This window comes from Struthio camelus, chromosome 25 (assembly GCF_040807025.1).
Source record: "Struthio camelus isolate bStrCam1 chromosome 25, bStrCam1.hap1, whole genome shotgun sequence".
Taxonomy (NCBI): Eukaryota; Metazoa; Chordata; class Aves; order Struthioniformes; family Struthionidae; genus Struthio; species Struthio camelus.
In genome coordinates this window covers 6,025,835-6,044,872 of record NC_090966.1, presented here as the reverse complement: position 1 = coordinate 6,044,872, position 19,038 = coordinate 6,025,835, and the positions used below count along the sequence as shown (strand labels likewise).

General features: G+C 71.5%; 1 protein-coding gene across 2 annotated transcripts in view; it reads right to left on the bottom strand.

Moving 5' to 3' along the window:
* Positions 1-16,261, bottom strand: part of ARHGAP23 (Rho GTPase activating protein 23) — a 39,212-nt gene extending 22,951 nt beyond the window's left edge. Inside the window, exon 1 of one of the 2 annotated variants that reach the window (XM_068918902.1) lies at positions 16,198-16,261. In XM_068918902.1, coding sequence (XP_068775003.1) covers positions 16,198-16,206 — 9 coding nt within the window. In that variant the 5' untranslated portion in view covers positions 16,207-16,261. Of the gene's footprint in view, positions 1-10,561; positions 10,668-16,197 lie in introns of those variants that run through there. The other variant, XM_068918901.1, reaches the window with a different exon arrangement.
* Positions 16,262-19,038: the final 2,777 nt, after the last annotated feature.

Here is a 19,038-nt window from a genome sequence, read left to right as displayed (position 1 = left end):
CCGGCTCCGGCTCCGCCGCCTCGCGGGGCTGGGACGCGGCGCCGGGCCGGGCAGAGCCGCCGCTCCGCTCCGCTCCGCTGCCGGCAGCGCTGGGCGCGCCCAGCCCCGCGCCCCCCCCGCCGCGCTGGGCCGGCCCCGCCGCCCCCCTCCCACCGCCTGGAGTTTCACTTCGCCCATGCTTTCCCTTTTTTTTTTTTTTTTTTACCCCCCCCCCTTTTTCCTCCATCACCCCAGGCAGCATCCGACCATCCCTGCTTCCTCCTGGCCCCGCCGCCCCCCCTCCCGCCGCCTGGAGTTTCACTTCGCCCATGCTTTCCCTTTTTTTTTTTTTTTTTACCCCCCCCCCTCTTTTTCCTCCATCACCCCAGGCAGCATCCGACCATCCCTGCTTCCTCCTGTCCCTCCCTCCCGGCCTCTTCCTTCCTTCCTTCCTTCCTTCCTTCCTCCGCCGGCTTTCCGGAGGGAGGGCAGCGCTCGCCGCTCTCCCGGGCACGGGAGGTGCCCAGGGAAGGGCAGCGGGGAGGGCTGGAGCGGGGGGCCCCTCTGGCGCCGATGGCCGTGCAGCGCCCCTTCCTCGGTTAGGGAGCGGGGAGATGCGCCGCTGCCAGGCCCTCCGTAACGGGAACCCAGTAGGAGGGAAACGGGGGCTCCGAGAGCCCCCTCCGTCCCCTCTCCTTCCCGAACGCCAGCTCCCGCGCCCAGCAAAGGCCACGCAGCAGAGACACGTATCCGAGCCCCGCGGGGACAGACGCGGTCTCCCAATCCCACCGCTCAGCGCCTGTTGCAATGGGAGGTTTCTCCAAGGACGTTGGCACTTCTGCCCCCCGACACCCACGTTAGCCAGCGGGGCTGGACGTGAACCGACAGCCCCGGGGAGCCCCCGGCACCGCTCCGGCCCTCCCCGCCGGGATTCCCGTTTGCCGCCAGCCGCCTCCGGGCCATCCCTGTTTTGCTGCACTGCATTCAGCTGCGGCTCCCGGGCACGTCCGCACGGCTGCGCGGGGCGAGGCTGCCCGTCGCGGCACGGGCGAGGGGTCCGCGGCCTCCGCTTGAGCCAAAACCTGGGGGAAACGCGTGCTGCCAGCAGCGAGGAGCTGCCGGAGCGTTTGGGCTGTTCCTGAGTCGCCGGAAAACAAGCCCCTCCTAAACACCCGGCGCTCCCATCTCACGTTTTGGGGCGCGCGAGGCCAGGGCGGCGGGTGGGGGGACCCCGGGGGTGCCACGGGTGCAGGGCCGGGGGCTCTTTGCTCTCCCACCAGACAAGGAGCCGCGGCAGGCGCACGACACCAGACTTTACGGACCTGCGATTTAATCCTGGCTCCCTCATCTCGAAACTCAGCCGGCCAGGCAAGGCCGGCAAAGGCGGCAGCGGCTCCGGGCAGGCGCGACCCCCGTCCCGGGGAGAGGGGAGCCGCCGCACGTCCCGCCGCACAGCCCACCGCGACACCAGCCTCTCTAGCAGAACGGGGGGGGGCCAAAATGACCCTACCCCAGGGTCACGTCTTCGCGGCGGGCACTTCCCCCCCACCCCAACCCCGAAACCACCCGTCCCCGCGGGGCGGTGAGCGTGCAGCACCGCAACACCCGCGCGTGGGAACGCGGACACGGGGCGGCGGGGGGCCCCCGGCACCCTCGTCGGCGATCGCGCGGCGCCGTGCCTCCGCGCTCAGCACGTCCCTGCCCCGCTGGGCTGCTGCTCTCGGGCAGGGGGCAGGGGACGGCGGCGCCCGCTTGCCCGGGGCAGGGAGCCGGGCAGGGCAGAGCCGGCGCGCAGCGGCAGCAGGGCGACGAGGAGGAGGAGGAGGAGGAGGAGGAAGAGGGAGGCTGCAGACCCAGGAGACACGCCAAGAGCCCCCGGGCAGGGGATTTGGAGCTTGGCCTCCCCGCAGGTTGGCAGAGGGGCCCGAAACGGGGCAGGCGAGCTCAGCCGGGGCCCGGGGTGCTGAGCGCCTCTCCCAGCGCCGTGCCGAGGCCCCGCACCAGGAGGTCCCGCGCAGCATTCCTGCCATTCTGGAGGCCGAGGAGAGGCATGTGCGGCCGCTCCGGGGAAATGCCAGGCATTGCTGGGATTGCAGCCCTCATCCAGGGGCCGGGGGCTCAGCTCTCCGCGGCCACAGCCCCTTCTCCTCTATCACCCCCCCCCCCCCCCCGCCACGATCAAAGCGGGACCAGCCGGCCAGCGAGGCACCCGCTGGTCCCCACCGCCCTCCGCGCTTCCCACGCTGGGCTGACACCGGCCGGGTGACGGGAGACGGGCTCCCGAGCGCACGCCGAACCCGAGCGAGGGGACGGTCCCCTGGCTGCAACTCAGCACGGACCCCCCCGCACCGCGCGCCGGCGCTGCGGTCCTGGAGGCTCCGGGGCAGCGGTGCGGCGTTCGGCACGTCCCCAGCGTCCGCCCTCGCCACGGCCCTGCCCCGAGACCGCGGGGGCCGGTCGGACGGGCTCGGTGACAGCCGCGTCCCCAGGGCCCCCCGCGAACGCCCCCAGCGTGCCCCGTCCCGCTGCCTCTGCTCCGGCAGGGGAAAAAAAAAAAAAAAATGGGAAGAGGAAACGTGGGAGACAAATCTCTGCCGCTTCCTTCCTCCGCTGTCCCCCCCGCGCCGGGCCGCGCGGACGTCACGCCGGGGGGCTCCCACGGCACGGCACAGCCCGCCGGCCCCCCGCGCGCCCCGGGCCAGGCAGCTTGCGAAGCCGCCCCGGCATGTCCCGGCAGGCAGAGGCGCCGGGCGAGACAGGTCGGGCCGCAGCTGTCGGTGCCGCGCAGCGGCCGGGCCGGGGGCTTCGCTCTCCACCCGCCCGCTAAAACCATGCAAAAAAGGGAAAAAAGCAGCTCGCAATTCGGGCTGGTTTCCAGCCGAGGGGCTAGTGAAGGGGGGAGGTTTGCCCGGCCCCCCCCCCCCGTGCACCCCCACAGCCCTCGTGCACGCCGGGGACTTGCAGGGGGGGCTGAGCGGGGGGCAGGCAGAGCCCCCAGCCCCGCACAGCTCCCCGGGCACCGACGCTGCCGGGGCCCCGTTTCACCATCCAGCCGATCGCGAGGCAGCGGGAGCCCAACGATTTGGGCACGCAGGGGCACCCGCGGGTGCCTCCCGGCCTCCGCGCTCTCCCCGCAACGGCCAATTATAAAGAAGAGAGTCCAAAAGCGGGGACGCGCGTCGGCAGGCGGCTGCCCCGGGGCCGCGACGGTCTGATCCTGCCACCTCCGCTCGCGTGTGCAGCCCCGCTCCATCCCCCCCCCGGAGCGGCCGTTTCGGGGAAACCGAGGCACGGCGCAGCCACGCAACGGCAGCACGGCCCGGCCGTTGCTAACCCCTGGCACGCGGCGCCCATAACGTCACGCTCCGGGGAAGAATAAAGGACAGAGGGACGGACAGCTGCCGGCCCTGACACCGCCACGGCGCGCCGGCTCTGCCCGCGCCGCCCCCGGCCGAGCTCTCGCGCCGCCGCCGCTGCAATTCACCCCCTGGTTCATCCCCCCCACCAAGAGAGTAGCAAACGCCACCGGCTGCAGCCAGGACCCTTTCCAACCGCCCCCATCACCCCACGTGGGAAATCCAGCCCAGCGCCCAGAGCTGCCGGCCCGGGGGGCTTCCCGGAGCCGCCGGGCGCGAGCAGGGCCATCCCGGCAGCTGCCGGAGCTGCCACCGAGCCGGCACGGCCCGCCGGGGCCGGGCAAGCGGCACGGCTGCGGCCGGCAGGGCGAGGGGGAGGGAGGGGAGGGCGAACGCTAATCCCTGCCGAACGGCGAGCTGAGATTAGGGTCAGAAAAATGAGGTTTTAATAGGATTTTTCGGGGAAGAGAGAGAGCTGCGGTGAGACAATAACTGATTTTTCAGCCCTTATAGGGGAAAGCATCTCCCTGCTCCCACCTGCAGCGCGTCCCGGCGGCCGGAGGAGACGGGGAGGACGCATCCCACCCCGGCACCTTTGGTCCAGGCCGGCACGAGCTCAGGCCCCGCGGCTCCGGCGGCGTTTGGGGAGGCTCCAGCAGGGAGCAGGGATGCCCCCGGGAGCAGGGATGCTCCGGCAGGCCCCAGCCGGGGGGACCCGCAGAGCCCGCGGCCGGGCGAGAGGCCGAGGCCAGCGGCGAGGCAGCGGGCACCCCCGCGGCTCGCAGCGCCCATCGCAGCGCCGCCGCCGCCGCTCCGTCCCACCTCCAGGATTTTCCTCCCGTGGCAAAGTCGGACGGTTCCCACCGCCGCTCTGCCCAAACGCCGCGGGAAGCGTCTCAGGGCCCCCCAGCCCCGGCCTGGCACGCTTGGCGTAATCATCCCAAAAGCACCGACTGAAACGGGGGGATGCAGGCAGCGGGGAAGGAGCCCCCCGGGAGCCGGCGGAGGCTCCGGCGCGGGACGGCGCAGGGGAGCGGCCGCCCGCCACCGCCTGGCCGTGCCCCAGCCTGGAGGATTAACGCCCCGCAGGAGAAAGCATTTTAATTCTCTCTAACCCAAAACGCGGCTGAAGGGCTTTGCAGCTCAGCGGGGATTTGGGGGGAGCGCCGGCTTGCAGGCGCGCGCGCCGGCGCGTGCCCCTTCCCCTCCCCGTTACGCCCCCTCCGCGGCCCGGCACAGCGCGGGAGGTGGGCCGGGAGCGCATCCGACCCGGCAGCAGGAGCGCTAGGAACAAAAGGAAACAACTTAGGTGATGCTCGGATAGAGGGAAACCAGCCGCAGTCCCCCGGGAAAACCCCGGTGCCGGCAGCACCGTGGGCCGCATCCGAGCCCGGCGCACGGCTGCTGCCAGCCGCTCCTCGTCCCGGCTCCGGGGCCTCTCCGGACGGGCTCGGAGGGAGGACGCGGGCTGCCCGGGCAGGAGCCGAGCGCCAGAGACCAACAGAGCGGCAAGAAGCAGCAGCAAACTGGATTTCTGACATTCTTTCAGCTCCGCTTTGGGTGTTAACGCGGGGCAGGAAACCGCTTTGTTCCTTCCCAATGCAAACTTTTATCTCGACAGCGTCTCCTTCGGAGCCCTTTCGTCAGCCGGCGCTGGATTCCCGCTTGGCTCCTTCCCCTTCTCGCTCGCAGCGCGGCCAAAGCCGTCTCTGCCCCGGCAGCCTCCGAGCGGCAGCTCCGGCCCAGCGGCGCCCTCAGTCCTCCCGCGTTTCAAAGCGACGGCCTCGGAGGGCTCCCGCGGCCGCGGCATCGAGACAAATTTGGGAACGCGGCCTAAGAGCCTCGTCCCGGTTCCCGACCTCGCCGCCGCCGGCGTTGCCCAGGGCAGGATTTTCCCCGTGCAAGAGTAACGCCGGCAGCATCGCTGCAGCCCGACGCGAGCCTGGCGAGGCCACGGCGCCCGCTCGCCCGCCCCCTCCGCGTCCCGTCTCGCCTGGCCCTTCTCCCGCCCCGCAGCATCCCCAGCTCCGCTCGCAAGACAAATAATTCGACGTCTCCCTCCCCAAAGCAGGGCAGGAAGAGCCGGCAGGGCAGCGGGAGGACAGAGCTGCACCAATCCTGCCCTGGGTGGCAAGCAGCGCCGTCCTGGGCCGGCGGAGCAGCCCGTGCAGAGCTGCAAGGAGGGGGCGAAGCCGCTGCCGAACCCGCCGCGTCCGCGGCAGCTCTCCCCTCGCGCCGCCCGTGCAACCCGCAAAGCGGCGGCGGTGAGGCCAGCCGCCCGGCTCCCCGCTAACTAACGAAGCGCGGGGCGGGCAGGGGGCTGCCGGGCGCTCAGCAGGGGCGCGCGGCCGGCGTTCCCGGGCGCCGCTCGCCCACCCGCGAGCCCGAGGCAGTGAAACACCGTGATTGACGGCCGCCGGCCTGCCCGGTTCGCACGGCGGCTCGTCTCGAGCTGCTGGGGAAAGCGCGGCCGAGGGGGGCGAGGGCTCGGGGCCGGCCCCGGGCGCACGGCGGGTCAGCGCTCGGTGCGTGCCGCGCTGCCCCAGCCCAGCGCGTCCCTGCCCTCCGTCCCCGGCTCGCTGGAGGGGCTGGGAAAACGCGGAGCTAAAAAGAAACCAAGACGGAGCTTTATCTGCCAGGCCCAGAGGCAGCGGGCCGGGGCCTTCGAGCAGCGGAGGGAGCCGGCGGCTGGCGGGGCTGCCTTCCTCCCCAACTCCTCCTCCTCATTCTCCGCGCTGTCCTAAAAACAGCATTATCGGCAGCAAGCCCTAGAAAAGTAACAGGATTCCGTTTCCTGTTTTTCCCATGGAAACCCTCAAATAGAAGCTGGCCTCATTATTGTAATTTTTTGGGTCTTTTTTTTTTTTTTTTTTTTTTCAGTGGGGCTAACAATGAGCCATTTCCTCCGGCGGCTCCGAGAGGCACCTTGCGCTCCGCTCCCGTTTGTCCGCGGCACCGCGGCGGAAAATCCTACCCGGCGAGGTCAGGGGAAGGCTGCCTGCGACATCCATCCCCTGGCCCGCTCAAGGCCAGGGGCCCGGCCAGGGGACGGCGGCCGCCCGCCTCTGCCCGCGCCGCTGAAGCCCCCGGCGGTCCTCGCGCGCTCGATGCACCCATTGCACCTCCCTGGTCCACGCAGCCCCGGGGCCGGGGAGGGAGCAGCGGGGCAACGCGTGGGCTGCGCCCGCTTCCCCGCGGGCTCTTGCAAGGAAAAAAAACCCCGGGGGCAGAGAGGAGCAGCCCCGGTTCCCACGCCTCGCTGTCTATCCAAAATAGAGAGCCAGCGGGGTCCCGCGGCGAGCACAGCGGGTGCGCTGGGTGTCACGGCTTGGGGACGCCCGTGCTCCGGCGGCTCACGGGTCCCCCAGCGCCCTCGCCGGCCGCGCCAGGGCTGCCCACCGCGCTTGGCACCGACTACGAGCAGCAAACGTTTCTTTGCAGCCCACGCGCCTGGATCGTTCCCGCGCTGGCGGGCCCCGTCGATCGCCGCCGCGGGAAACCGCCGCCCGGCCCCGAGCACCGGCGGGACGGCGCCCATCGCCACCAGCCCGCGCGGGGACCGCCGGCTTCGCCCCGAAAGCGCCGGCCGCCCGCGCGCGGGGGGACAAACAGCCAGCTATGCGGCCACAATAGCGCCCTTGTCCCCGGGGCCGCCCGCCGGCGGGACCCGGCGCTCGCTCCCCGCGCCGCCGAGCGCGGCCCTTCGGGAACAGACTTTCTCCTCCTGCCCCGGCGAGGAGGGTGGCGGGGCGACGAGGGGAGAGCCCGGCTCACCCCCGAGCTGCCGGACCGGCCTGCTCGGGGGTCGCTGCCGGGAGCCCGTCCCTTGGCCCGGCTTGGGCTCGGCACGGCTCACGGCACCCCCTTCCCGGCTCTCGCCCTGCTCCCTCCTGCTGCAGCAGGTTTTAAAGCCAGCAAAGCAGCACTGCATCCCCGGCCCAGGGGTGAGAGCAGGATTGGGCCCAGCAGTGTGGTCACCAGCATTTCATTTTGGCTACTTTCGGATGACTCAGGACCCGGGTTTCCAGCCCTTCCCTGGGGGAGGGCTCGGCAGCCTGGCTGCCCGCACGGCTCTCCAGCTCCCAGATCGGATTTTCCCCTTGCACAGCCCTCCGGGCAGCGTGCTGCGCCCCTCCCCGAAGCAGCCCGGCCGCGGGAGGACGCGCGCTGCCGAGCGGCGTACGCATCCCCGGCCCTCCTGCTCGGCGTTGGCTCCCGGGGCTCGGCCCCCATCCCGCATGCAGCGACGAGGGCTGAAGTAGGACCGACTCATCCCACCTTCCTGCTACTCTGCCTCTCCCATTCCAGCGTCCTCCAGCCTCAGGAAATTAAATTGCATCAGGTGCTCGGGCCGGAGAGCCGCAGGATTTTGCATCGCGCAGCAAAAACCTGCCAGATGCACGGCCCGACAGCAGGAAGGGAAAGGGAGCCGTGCACATCAAAGCGGCCGGTCTCGGAGGGCTCGCACGGTCACGCGCCCGCGGAGGGGACACGCTCTCTCCCCAGCACCGCTCCCGCCCTCCCGATTCCCACCAGGACCACGACAACAACCGGCCGGGCTGAACCACCACCGGCTCTTGCAACACGACGCCAGGCAACAGCCGAAACCCAGCACCGCGTTGCCCGCAGGACGCACCCCGGCCGAGGCGCGCTTGCTGCAGCGCTGCGATTAGGGAGACGCGACCGGGCGCCGGGCATAGCCCGCCTCGGAAAGGGAATCGGTCCCTTCGGACGCTTTGTGCGAGGCGCTGGGGGAGCCGCCGGCAGGGTGGTGTCGAGTTCAAAGCCGCCACCGTGGTTCGCAGCCTCGGGCACCCAGGGGCGCCCCGGACACCCAGCCGGCCGGATGTGCCGAGCCCGTGGCTCGGACCCGCCGCCGAGAGGCAGCCAGGTCGATATTTTCCAACCTGAGCGCTTAAAATAGGTCGTCTATCTCCATTTCTTCTTAAATCAGGTCTTGCTGCCTGCTAAAGACAAACTTGGTTTATTAATGGGACAGCACCAACTTGAAACCTGATCTTTCTTCTTCTTCTTCTTCTTTTTTCCCTTTAATGAGGATTAAAGCCCATTCTCGAGGCTCAGCAGCTCCCTGTGACAATTCCCCCAGCCGTTTTTTTTCCTTTTTGCTTGCAAGCCAGTAACTCTTAGCCTGAACCGGAGGAAACAGGCCCGTCCGGGGCTCCCCGGCTCCGAGGGCCTGCGCCGGGGCCGGAGCGGCGCGCGCGGCAGCCCGGCCGTACCAAGCCCGCTGCTCGGGGTAGCGGCTCCTGCTGCTGCAGCACAAGGGGTTGTGAGCGCAGGCGATGGGTTCCCGTGCCCAGAAAGAGCCTCCGGGCTTCAGAAGAGACCCAAACAAGCCCAGGGAGCACCCCCAGCGAGTCTGGAGGGAAGGGAAGCCAAGACGAGACGTTTTGTCACCCCGTCCCCCACTGCCAGGCTCGCAGAGTGAATCCCGCGCGCGGGCCGCACACCCAGAGGTGTCCCCAGGCCCTGCCTCGCAGGGAAGCCAGGACTTGGCATCCAGGCTGCAGGGTCGAATGCAAAGAAAACACCAACGCGGGCTGGTTACCCGCTGCGCCCGGACAGCGCTGTCTTTTAGTCCATTAAAACAAAAACAAAAAAAAAAATCACCCAAACCTGAGAAGAGGTGACAGGGTGACATTCACACACGGGACGAAATAGGAGCGCCAGCGCTCGTGGCCGGAGAGCAACGCCAGGACGCGGCACATGATGCACGCTCAAGGTTAAAAATCAAAGCAGCGGGGCATCCTCGGCGGAGCCCGCGGGCCGGGGACCGGCGTCTGCCAGAGCCCGGGGCCGCGGCCCCCCGGCGAGCGGTGCCGCCCGCCGAGGCTCTGCCCCGGTGCCAGGTTTCGCGCTTGCAAGCCCGGATTGCGGCAGGAACCCTGAGCACAAGCTTTTCCTGTCTTTCAAGTTCAGGGTTCAGAAAGGAGGGGAGGGAAAAAAAAAAAAAGCAAAGCAAAGCAAAGCGTAAGAAACTCGATTTGCAGGGCAGCGCCTGCAAAGAGGGCAAGCGGCAGCCGCACCACGGCAGCAAACGGGCCGAGCGCGGGGGGACTCTCGCGGCGCGGCGGCGGCAGCCCCGGCGAGGCAGCAATTACCCCGGCTCAGCCCCTAGCACACACCGCTAGAGAGTAAGCGCCGAGGAATCCGGAGAGAAACCATGATTAACGCCCAGCCGCTGCGACGGGCAGCGCTGCTCATAGCTGAGACGTTTCGCATGCACCAATTAATCGGTTGAGACCGGTCATTAGAGCCATCGCCGGGCCGGAGAAGCCGAGTTCAAATAACCAGGAACTGAGGAACACAGGCCCAATTCAGCGCTGGGGCGAGGACGTGCAACCGCGGCTGAAATTAGCAGGCGGCGTGCCAGTCCGCGGCGGCGGCCTACATACCGGCTCCCCGGGCGGCCGAGCCCCGGCCGGGGCGCCCACCCGCGCGCCGCCGTCCCCGCCGCGCCGGCTCAGCGCTGCTGCGAGCGCCCGGCCCGGCGCAAGGCCAGGGCGATCGGCGAGGAGAGCCAGAAGAAGAGCAGAATGGAAAACCCGAGCAGCTCAAAGGACGTTTTTGTGGCTCTCCGGGCTGCCTACGCGGCTCGGGACAGCCGGGCAGCGCTCCAGGCAGAGGCGCCGGGCGCTGATAAGGACGGAGCAGCCTGGAGCCTGCAGGGGAGACAAAGCCGGCCGGGAGTTTCGGAGGAAAGGCGCGTGGGCGTTCACGGGTCTCGCCCGCGGGAACGGGAGAAGCGGGGGACGCTCGGGGCAGCCCGAGCCCTGCGTGAGCCACTTGTCACCTCCGGCCCCGCCGCCTCGGCCAAGGCCGCTCCAGCCCCAACGCCACCCTCGATGGGCACCCGGGGACGAGACGCCGTGGCCGGTGCCACCTGCCCCAGCCCCACGGCTCTGGACAAACCCCACACGCCGGCCGCCCCCAACCCCCAGCCCCGAAAGCGGTGGCTTTCCCCAACCCCAGTCGCGGCTCCGAGGTCCCGACGGGCCCCCGGGGAGCCTGGCGTCGCCCGAGCACCCCACCACCCTGTCCGCTGCCACCTCGGCGCCGAAAGCCACCGCGCTGGCGGCCTCGGCCCGTCCCGAGTCGCAGTCCCGCCTGCCCCCCAAGCCGGGGTCCGGACCCCCCCCCCCCCCAGCATCTCCCAGTTGCCCCAGTCCCCCCCCGCCCCCGGCAGAGCAGCCCGCAGCGCTCACCGCCGCGCCGGCCGGCGGGATCCCCACCAGGCAGAAGGCGATGCCATTCATCGGGCCGCCGCGGCCCGGCCCGGCTCCGTCGGCGCCGCACGCTCCGGCTCCGGCTCGGCTCGGGCTGCGCCGGCCCCGGCCGCGGCCCCGGCCCCGGTCCCGGCTGCGGCTCCGCCTCCTGCGGGCGCCCGCGGCGGCGGGAGGGGGCGGGCGGGGCGCGGCGGGGACCGCCCCGACGGGAGGGGCCGCGGCCAGCGGGGACACCGCGGCCCCGGGGCGGGCGCCGAGGGGCGCCGGGACGGGGCGGGCGCCGGCGGGGACACCGCGGCCACCGGCGGGGACACCGCGGCCCCGGGGCGGGCGCCGAGGGGCGCCGGGACGGGGCGGGCGCCGGCGGGGACACCGCGGCCACCGGCGGGGACACCGCGGCCCCGGGGCGGGCGCCGAGGGGCGCCGGGACGGGGCGGGCGCCGGCGGGGACACCGCGGCCACCGGCGGGGACACCGCGGCCCCGGGGCGGGCGCCGAGGGGCGCCGGGACGGGGCGGGCGCCGGCGGGGACACCGCGGCCACCGGCGGGGACACCGCGGCCCCGGGGCGGGCACCGGCGGGGACACCGCGGCCACCGGCGGGGACACCGCGGCCCCGGGGCGGGCGCCGGGACGGGGCGGCCACCGGCGGGGACACCGCGGCCCCGGGGCGGGCGCCGGCGGGGACACAGGGGTAGGACAGGCAGGGGACACCCAGGGACCAAGACAGGGACCGAGATGGGATAAGTCAGGACAGAGGGACAGAGAGCAGAGCAGATGGGGCCAGGCACAGAGCGGTCCCAGGACAGCGGGACAGGCAGCGGCAGGGCCGGAGGAGGAGCGCACAGGCGGACGCACGGACAGGAAACGCCAGGACAGAGGGCTGGGAACCGACGGAGCGGCGGGGACTGGCACAGGCGGACACGAGGACGGGAAACAGCGGGCTGGGGCTGATGGAGGGACAAAGGCTGACACAGAGCGACGGAGAAAGGAAATGGCGAGGCCGAAGGACGGGAAACAGCAGGACAGCCGGACGGGGCAGCAGGGACCACGGCGGGTGCAAAAACAGCCCGAGCTGACAGACGGACGGATGGACGGACAGGCCTGGCCCAGAGCGCCTGCTTCGGCCCCGAGACGCGGCGGGTCCCGTAAGCGGCCGGAGAGGCCGATCCGATCCCATCCGCGCCGCTCCCGCTCGCCCGCAGCATAAACACGGCCGTCTGCCGCGAGTTTTCCACTACACAATTGAGAAAGTCTGTATCAACAACGATTTCCTTAGGGCACGCAATGAAAACTCAACAACAACAGAAAAAATAAATGACCGAGACGTCATCGCCCGGCTCAGACACCCGGCGACGCGGCCGTTCTCGCCGCCCGCGTGAACTCGCGCCGGGACGGACGTGGCGGAGCAGCCCCGGGGCCCGACCCCGCCACGCCGCCACGCGAATCCCGTCTCCGGGTTATCCCGGCTGGCAGCAGAAGCCTTTTTTGGGCGCTGCTCACCCTTGGCACGCTTCGCGCGCAGCCACAGCAAAGCAACCACAAACAAATCACAGCGTCAGCGTCCCGGCACGGCGAAACGCAGCCGCCGCCGGGGTGGCGCGTCGGCCGGCGGCGAGGGGCCGCGGGAACCCCGCGCTGGGCGAACGCCCCGGCGCGTCTCCTCCGTCGGGAGGGAGCGGGTGGCACGCGGGTCCTCGCCGTCCCGCTGGCAGGATCCTGGGAGCTGCCGGCGGAGCCACCAAGCCGGGGGCTGCCCCGAGCAGGCGGGGACGTGGCGGGCAGCAGGGGCAGGGTTTGTTCTCCAGGCTGGAAACTTGCGGGAAGCATCTGGTGCCAGGCCGCGGCGCCGACGGCGCCGAGGACATCCAGGCCCGGGCGTTGGGAATGCCAGACGCTCGAGCAAGCTGCTGGGCTCCCCCAAGGGCCAGCGCCTGTCCCAAACCCAGCTCTGGGGGTGGCCCGTGAGCCTCAGCACCCCGGCTCCGACTTGTGCTTCCGGCACGAGTGTCCCAGGGGACACAGCACAGCGTTTGGCAAGGCAGGGGGACGTGTTGGCCAAGGCAATGGTGACCCTGGGGCTGGAGCAGGGCCCACGCATGGCTTGAGAGCGGGGACCATAGGCCCCCCCGGGACAGCTCCGGGACGGGGGGACGCACAGCATGTTACCGACCCCCATTAACAGCCTCCCTAAGGAGCGCTGCCACCACCCGCTCCCCTGCCCCGGCCTCAGCATCCGTCCCGGCAGCAGCCGGGCGCGGGAGGGAACCAACAGTCGGGTGCGAGTGACGGGACGTTTCCTCCCCGCGGGGGCACAGCCGGACGGGCGCACCCCGGCCGCGCTCGCCCCCCTGCCCCGCGGCACCCCGGTGCCACCAGGCCCTCGGCCGCAGGCTCCCGCCTTCCTCCAGCTCCATCGCTCCGTCCGCATCTGCCGCCTCCTGCCTGTCTCTTCCCCGACTTTTTCCTCGATCCCTGCAAAAAGGCAGCTTCCTCCAGGCTGGAGCAGAGCAGCTACCTGCCGGGGGGGCCGGGAAGGAGGCAGAGGGGATGGAGGCGGCCGAGCAGCGCCGGGCACGGCGCCGCGAGCAGCCGGCTCGCACGGGCCGGCGCTGGCAGGCTGCCCTCTGCCCGCCTGGCCGCGGCGCGAGCCCGGAGGATTTGCCAGCCCAGCCGGCTCTGCCTCTGCCTCTCTCCGGAGAGGCTTTCCAGGAAACCTCTCCTCCAAGCCGGGTCACCAGCACCAAGAACCGCCGCGATGCGCTCGATGCCTGGGCCAGCCTGCACCTCCGGCCACGCGGCGGGAAGGGTCCCCCTAGGCGGCCCGGGGCTCCGGGGACGCGCGCGTCCCGCCTGGAGGATGCTGCGCTGGGGGAGAAGGGGCAGCGATGCTCCGTCCCCTTCTCCCGGCACTCTGTATTTCCCCGCCGGCCCCGTCCCAGCCCCAGGACCCCCTTTCGCAGCCCCCGGGGACACCCGGCTTTTCCGGCCCCCCGGCGCCGTCCACGCGGGCGGCGATGTCCCGGGCGCTGCTCCACGCGCCGCCCCAGCAGCGCGTCCCTGAGCGCTCGGGCACGGACAAAGCTGCGAGCCGCCCCAGCTCAGTAACGACACGTCTCCAAAAAATCACCCTTCCGGCCCCAAATCCCCAAGGCAGATATTCAGCTTGCAGCTCGCCAGCCGCCCCCGGTGGAGCGGGGCGGACCCAGGCGCGTCGCTCATCCCTGCCCGGCTCCTGCCCTCATCCCCCATCCCAACAGCCGGGGAACCCGAGGCCCAAAGAGCAGCGGGAGCAAAACCAGCCCCGATGCGGGGGCCGCCGCCGCTCCCGGCGGGGAGCCGCGTACGCGCCGAGACAAAGAGCGGGGCGGGCGCCTCGTCCCTGGCCGAATGCTACCGTTCATCGAGAAAAGCAAACACGGCGCGTCGGCACGCGGGGGCCGGCACCGGCCCGGACCGCGGAGCCGATGCCTCTCCGGGATGCGCGGCAAAGCCTGGAGGGGCAGGATCCGGCCCCGGCGCTCAGCGCCCTCCCAGCGCCATGCGGCGGCAGGAGGTGCCGACAGCTCCTCTCTGCAAACGCCACCGCCGCGCGAAGCCATTTTGAGCCGGCGGCGGAGCGCCGAAAGGGTTACGGCCCCAAACCCCTCCTTCCCCGCCAGCCCCTCGCCCGGGGTCGGCATAAACAAGAGCCAACGCCGGGGCAGGGCACGCCGGCCGCCGCTCCGAGGGACTGCGGCGGGGACAAGCAAATCGAGGGAAAGCAGAGCAGGGCGGCAGCCGCCCGGCCGCGGTGGGGAGCAAAGCTGGGGGGGGGGGGGGGGTTCCTGCGCCGACTTGCATCCGCATCCTGCATCAGGGAGGGGTCGAAATCCCGCGGGGAGCCCAGGTGCATGTCGTGCTCTGCAGCGCGGCCAGCGGTCCCCGGGCCGCCGTCGCCCACCGCGAGCGCGCCGGGGATCAGCGCCACCCTGCCCAGCCGCGTGCCAGCCTGCTCCGCATCACGGCCTAAAATTAACACGGCATCTTCCAGCAGCGGCGCCGCCAATCAGGGCCGCCGGGGAAGGCGCGAGGGCCGCCTGCTCGGGAGCTCCTCTGCATTGCAGCTGGATGTGCGCCGAAGGCGATTTTCCCTGCGGGAAAGCAGCCCCCCGAGACACGCTGCCGCCCCACGCGTGGGGACTCGCGGTCACAACCCCGCGGAGGATCACGCAGCGGGGCAGGACCCGGCTTGGGATGCCCGGGAGGGGATTTCCGTACATCACGCACAAACCCCATGCTGGCTTTCGCCCTCCAGCAGGGCAGGTGCAAGCGGGCTGCCCCGGGGGTCCCGCCAGGCCGGCGGCACGTTAGCGTGGGCTCCCCGTGCCGTGCACGCGCCTGCACGTTTCCCCGCGCTCCGCACGCGCTTCCCTGCATCCCGGCTACCTCGCCGGGCGCCCTCTCCCAGCCGAGGCCCTTCCTGCGGGGCGGGGGGCATCTATAATCACGCGTCCCCCAACGCGCAGAGAAACCCCGCCACGCCATCGCCACCAGGACGGCGCTGGGGGCGAACGCAAGAGCCCAAGGAGCTCAGAGGATGCTGAAATCCCCTTGCCTTGGTGCACAACAGCGAGGGAAGGAGATGCTCAGCTGGAGGGGGAGCATACGGGGAATAAAGCCCACCATACCCAGTAAGCCAGGCTGGGAAAGCCCAGTCCAGCCAGAGCCACAGCAGGGGCGGGACAGAGAGCACCCCATGGCCTGGGCATCCACCGGGAACAGACCTCACCCCCTGGTCCCCGTGGGGCGGCCGATGCGGAAACCGGGAGACGAGGGAAGACCAACAGACGCAGCCCCACGGGAGCCCCCACCCAGCCTCGCTCCCCACCCTGCCGCAGACGCCCTGCGGCGACGCCTCCGACCCCCTTCCCGAGGGGAAGACCCTTCCCCGAGCCCGGCCACGAGCGGGGCCGGACCAGTCCTTCCAGGGGCCACAGAGTCAGGGGAGCACCGAGACCCGGCCCCGGCCGTGAAGGAAACCCGGGGGCAGAGCCGGGACCTTCCCATCGCTGCCGGCCCCCAACCACCCCAGCGGCGGATGAGGGGCTGGAGAAGGCGGGCAACGCCGGGGCCGGGGGCGCACCTGCGGGCACCTCGGCGAGGGTGCGCACTGGGGGGCTGCCGCCCCGCCGGACCCGCCAGGACCAGGATCCCAGCTCGGGGGCTGCCCGCCGGCGGGGCCGTGCGGGTGCCCCCGCAGCAGGTGCCCCACGGGCAGGCCGGTGCACCCCGGCAGCTCTCTGCCCCGCGGGGTCCGGGAGAAGCAGGTGGGTTCCCCCGGGGGGGCAGCGGGACAGGCTGGGGTGGTGGGTGCCGGGGAAGCAAGGGGGGGGGGGGTCCCAGGGCGGGCAGGGTCCCTGGGCAGGAGATGGGGATCCGGGGGAAGGCGGGGAGGGGGATCCCGGTGGTGGCAGACGGCGGGTCCCCCGGGGGGGGCAGGCAGGGACCTCGGTACGACGCTTTCCCAGGGTCCCCGGCCGCGGGCAGCCCCCGTGCGACCCGCCGGGACCGGCGCGGCGCCCATCCCCGTCGCGTCCCGCCCATCCCGGGGCGGCGGGCCCGGCCCTGCACCTACCCGCTCCATGGGTGCCGCCCGCGGGCCATGGGCCGGGACCGGGACCGGAGCCGGGACCGGCGCGCCCCGGTGCGGCCCCGCCGCTCGCTGCCGCCGCCGCCGCCGCCGCCCACGCCCGGCGCCGCCCGGCGCATCCCGGGAGCGGCGTCATGTGAGCGGCGGCGGGAGGGGGCCGCTCCCGCCCCGGCCCCAGCCCCGGCCCCGGCCCCGGCCCGGCCCGGCCCGGCCCCACCCGCCGCCGCCCCCGGCCCCCGCCTCCCGCCAGCCCCCGTCCTCCCCCCTCATCATCGCACCCGTCCTTTCTGCCTCCATCCATCCCTCCATCCTTCCTTCCTCCCCCTCCATCCATCCCTCCATCCATCCCTCCATCCTCCCTCCCCTGCCATCCTCACACCCATCCTCCCCCTCCATCCATCCCTCCATCCTTCCTTCCTCCCCCTCCATCCATCCCTCCATCCTTCCTCCCCTGCCATTCTCACACCCATCCTCCCCCTCCATCCATCCCTCCATCCTTCCTTCCTCCCCCTCCATCCATCCCTCCATCCTCCCTCCCCTGCCATCCTCACACCCATCCTCCCCCTCCATCTATCCCTCCAGCCTTCCTCCCCTGCCATCCTCACACCCATCCTCCCCCTCCATCCATCCCTCCATCCTTCCTCCACCATCCTCACACCCATCCTATCTGCCTCCATCTCTCCATCCTTCATTCCTCCCCCTCCATCCTCACACCCATCCTTCACCCATCCATCCTTCCTCCCACCTCCATCCTTTTACATCCATCCTCATTCCATACATCCATCTATCCATCCTTCCATCATCCCATCCATCCTTACACCCATCCTCACCCCTATGCATCCATCCTTCCATAACCCCCCTCAGGACCCATCTCCACCCCACCCATCCCTCCTCCCGTCCTCACCCCCTTCTACCCATCCATCCATCCTGCTCCCTCCGTCCTTCCGTCCTTCCACACGCACCCTCCCTCCACCCCCCCAGCCTTCCTCCAGCCTTCCCTCCATCCATTCTCACGCCCCTCCATCCATCCATCCCCCATGCAGCCCCCAGCCCCGGCGCTGAGCCCCTGCCCGCCCCGCAGCACCGTGCTCCAGCCCCGCTCCCTGCCTCTGCCGGGGGGACGCTGGAGGGGGGCCGAGCTCTCTGATCCCACGGGTGACGCTGCACCCAGGGGTGGGGGGCAGCCGGCAGCCCCCGTCCCCGCTCCGGCGGGCGACGCACGCAGGCGCCCAGCTCCGTGCCCCGGCCGTCCTCCCGCCAGCGCCGGGTTCGCGGCCCCTGGCCCCTCGGTGGCATTTCCCGGGGCCGCAGCCAAGCCCTCCAGCATCGGTAAATATTAGCTCGGAGGCAGCGCCGGTGCCAGGCGCGGACAGGCCGGCGCTCTGCCCGCTCGGCTGCCAGGGCCCTGCCCTCTCCGCCAGCCTGCCCCGCGCGCTGTGCCTCGGTTTCCCTGCACGGCTCTGCACCCACCCCATGTGCTGTGCCTCAGTTTCCCTGCACAGCTCTGCGCCTCGGTTTCCCTGCACAGCTCTGCACCCACCCCATGCGCCGTGCCTCAGTTTCCCTGCACAGCTCTGCACCTCGGTTTCCCTGCACAGCTCTGCACCCACCCCATGCGCCGTGCCTCAGTTTCCCTGCACAGCTCTGTGCCTCGGTTTCCCTGCACGGCTCTGCACCCACCCCATGTGCCGTGCCTCAGTTTCCCTGCACAGCTCCGGAGCCAGCGGAGCTGCTCGACGCCCCCGGCTCAGGCCGGCTCCAGATCGAGGGTTGCTGATCGAGCCCGGGACGCCCCGTGCGGCCCCGGGGCGCAGGCACGAGCCCGCGCGGGGAGCAGGCGCGCCACGAGGCCGCGTGGGCCAGGGCTGGAGCAGGCGGCTGCCGGCGGGAAGAAAGCGGCTTTTGTCCAGGGGCTCTGAACCTCGCCAGGAAACGGGGAAATTTGCTGCTTTCTGATGCTAATGAGATGTTAAAAATAAGCTGTGCGCAGCGCAGCCATGTTGGGGCTTTTCCAGGGCGGGGAGGCGGCGGCAGCCGGGCCGGACAAAGGGCCTTTCTGGCGCCGCGGGCACCCTGCCCCGGGCAGACCCTTCCCCGCGGGGGAAGCGGTCGTCGCCTGCCCAAGCGCCACCCGCGTTTCGCCTACAGGATGCTCCCAGCGCCTCACCAGGAGCATCCCCGCAAGCGGGGGTCTTCGCCCGCGGCCACCGGGCCGCTCCTCACCAGGGCAGCGTGGGCACAAGGAGGCCAAGAGCCGCGTTGCGCCAGGGCCGGGGGCCATCGCCCAGCCCCGCAAACCCCCCGCAGCCCCCCTGCGTGCCCCAGCCCCCCTTTGACCCGTGAGCGGTGGCAGCAGAGGGGCGCAGGAGCAGCTGGGCCCCGCGGGTGCTGGCGCCCGCCCGGCCGCCGTGCCCCGGCAGGGTCCGCGCGCCGGGCGAGGGTGGGCGCCGCTGGCATCTCCGCTCCAGCCTCCAGGCTGGCGCAGGCGAAGAAAAATTCAAGAGGCCCCAGATGTCGCATGGGCGGCTGGAGATGCCGTCTGGCAGCATGAAAGGGGCCCTTTGTCCCCGCGCAAAGCCGGGCCCTGGGGGGTGCCCAGCGCTGGGTCCCCCAGGCCCCTTGCGGCAGCTGTCCCGGGGGGCGCAGACCTGGGGGATTGGGGTGCAGGACGGCCAGGGAGCGAGCCGGTCCCGCGGGGAGAGCGCTCATCACCCCGGCGCCCCGCTCGGCCCCGGCAGCGGGAGGAGGAGGGATGGAGGGGCGCGGGCAGAGCGGGGGCCCGGCCGGGCGCAGCTCTCCGCGGCTCAGGAGGGAGGCGAGCCGCAC